This window comes from Juglans microcarpa x Juglans regia, chromosome 7S, assembly GCF_004785595.1.
Source record: "Juglans microcarpa x Juglans regia isolate MS1-56 chromosome 7S, Jm3101_v1.0, whole genome shotgun sequence".
NCBI lineage: Eukaryota > Viridiplantae > Streptophyta > Magnoliopsida > Fagales > Juglandaceae > Juglans > Juglans microcarpa x Juglans regia.
The window spans coordinates 13,101,386-13,103,175 of NC_054607.1; the positions used below are offsets into that span (position 1 = coordinate 13,101,386).

General features: G+C 41.8%; 1 protein-coding gene across 1 annotated transcript; it reads left to right on the forward strand.

Annotated features, from left to right (window-relative positions):
• LOC121240839 lies at nucleotides 1-1,041 on the forward strand. The gene is made up of 2 exons (XM_041138363.1): nucleotides 1-141; nucleotides 361-1,041. Exons 1-2 carry the CDS (start codon nucleotides 1-3, stop codon nucleotides 1,039-1,041), a joined length of 822 nt encoding a protein of 273 aa, XP_040994297.1.
• The last annotated feature ends 749 nt before the right edge of the window (nucleotides 1,042-1,790 follow it).

The following is a 1,790-nucleotide window of genomic DNA, read 5'->3' on the forward strand; positions in this document are numbered from 1 at the left end:
ATGACTCATGGTAGGATACCTCGAAACCCTAAGGGAGCCACAAATAAGGAGAATCAGAATTTCCCGATGGATGGAGGATTAGCTGAAGCTGTACGTCTGCTGACTGGTGTGCTTAGACAACAGCAACAACAACAAGCGCATGTATTCCGACTTGAAGTTAGGGGTTGTATGTATAAGAAGTTCTTGATCCACTGTTACCTGAATTTTTCTCGTAATGAAGGGCCACTAAGAGCTGAGAAAAGGATTATGGATCTCAGAAGGACCTACAAGATCTATGGATGTACTGAGGACTAGAAGGTTCTATACGTTGGATACCTATTCCAAGGAGAAGCTGGAATATGGCGGGATACCTAAAGGCAGCTTCTGATATGGGAACTAGGAACCCTCGCTGCTTTGACATGGGAGTGGTTCAACGAAGAGTTCAACAGTAGATTCTTCCCAGATTCTGTCAAACAGCTGAAGGCGCAGGAGTTCGTAACTTTAACTCGAGGCAGTTTGACCGTAGAACTATACGCCGCTAAGTTCATGGTGTTAGGAAGGTTTGCACCACACTTGATTTCTACTCAAAGGATGCAGGTGCAGAAGTTTCAAGCAGGACTTAAGCCAAGGATCCGTAGCCAAGTAGCTAGCCTAAGAATAGAGAATTACCAAGAGTTGGTAAACGTGGCTGCGATAGTAGAGGTTGAGCAGAGAGGTCTGGTGATCCAAATCAATATTGAACGAAAAAGAACTTCATTGTACACTACTGAAGAAAGTTCAGAAAGGAAGAAGTTGTTTACTGGATCAGATAAAGGAAAATGCATTGAGATTGGGAGCTCAATACCGATCACATTTCCACCTTGTGGAGAGTGCGGTAAACACCATGGAGGCAAGTGGAGAATCGCGTTGGGAACTTGTTTCAGGTGTGGCCAACTGAGTCATATGATCAAAGACTACCCCAGTGTTGCTTTGAGGAATGAAAGAAAGGGGGTTTCTCTCAATAGCGGTTGCAAACCAAAGCCAACGCAGCACGTGCCCATGAGAGTGTATGCTGTCACTTAGGGAGACGCAGATGCTGATGCCCCAGGAACTGAAGAAGCTGGCACTGTCACTGGTATTTTTCTAAGACCTAGGTATTGTTAAGCTTATGTAAGGTTGATTTGATTGCAATTGATTGTATTGTTACATTATTGTTATTTTGGGGAATGTCAAGTCATTGAAGTTTGTAATTTGTACGCTATTGATTCAAGTGAGTCCCTATCTTTAGTGATTGTGGTATTACACGAGAGTTTAGTTTGGAAGCCGAATTGTTACCCAAGTGGTAAGAGTAACAATTTTCATTAACAGTATTATTGTTCATATCAGTGTAGATATAGAATACCCTTTAGTAGTTGGAGGAAGGATATTGAAGGTTGATAAATTAGTATTCCACATATATGGAGTTGTTTTGATTTTGAGGATCCAAAGGAATTTGTGTTCAGAGGAGTAAAGTGTTTGGGAGAGGCTTTGGCCGTAGTAGGATTCGCTTATGATGGTAGTTTTTCTAGCTGCCAGTAAGTGTTTTTGGCAAAGCATTGTGTTTGTGGAAAACATAGATCGCCATTATATTGGAGACTTTTATATGGGTAGTAAATCTTGGTCTTGAGGACTTACATGAACAGTAGGAACAGATCCTTTCGTTTAGAGTCAGAATAAGAGGCGGCTCATGATGGATAGAAGAGCTATGCCAATCATAAGAGAGAAAGTATTGAGTTAAGGTTATTAGCTGATCGTTTATCGAGGTACCACCTAGGAGGAGGAACGATTCATTG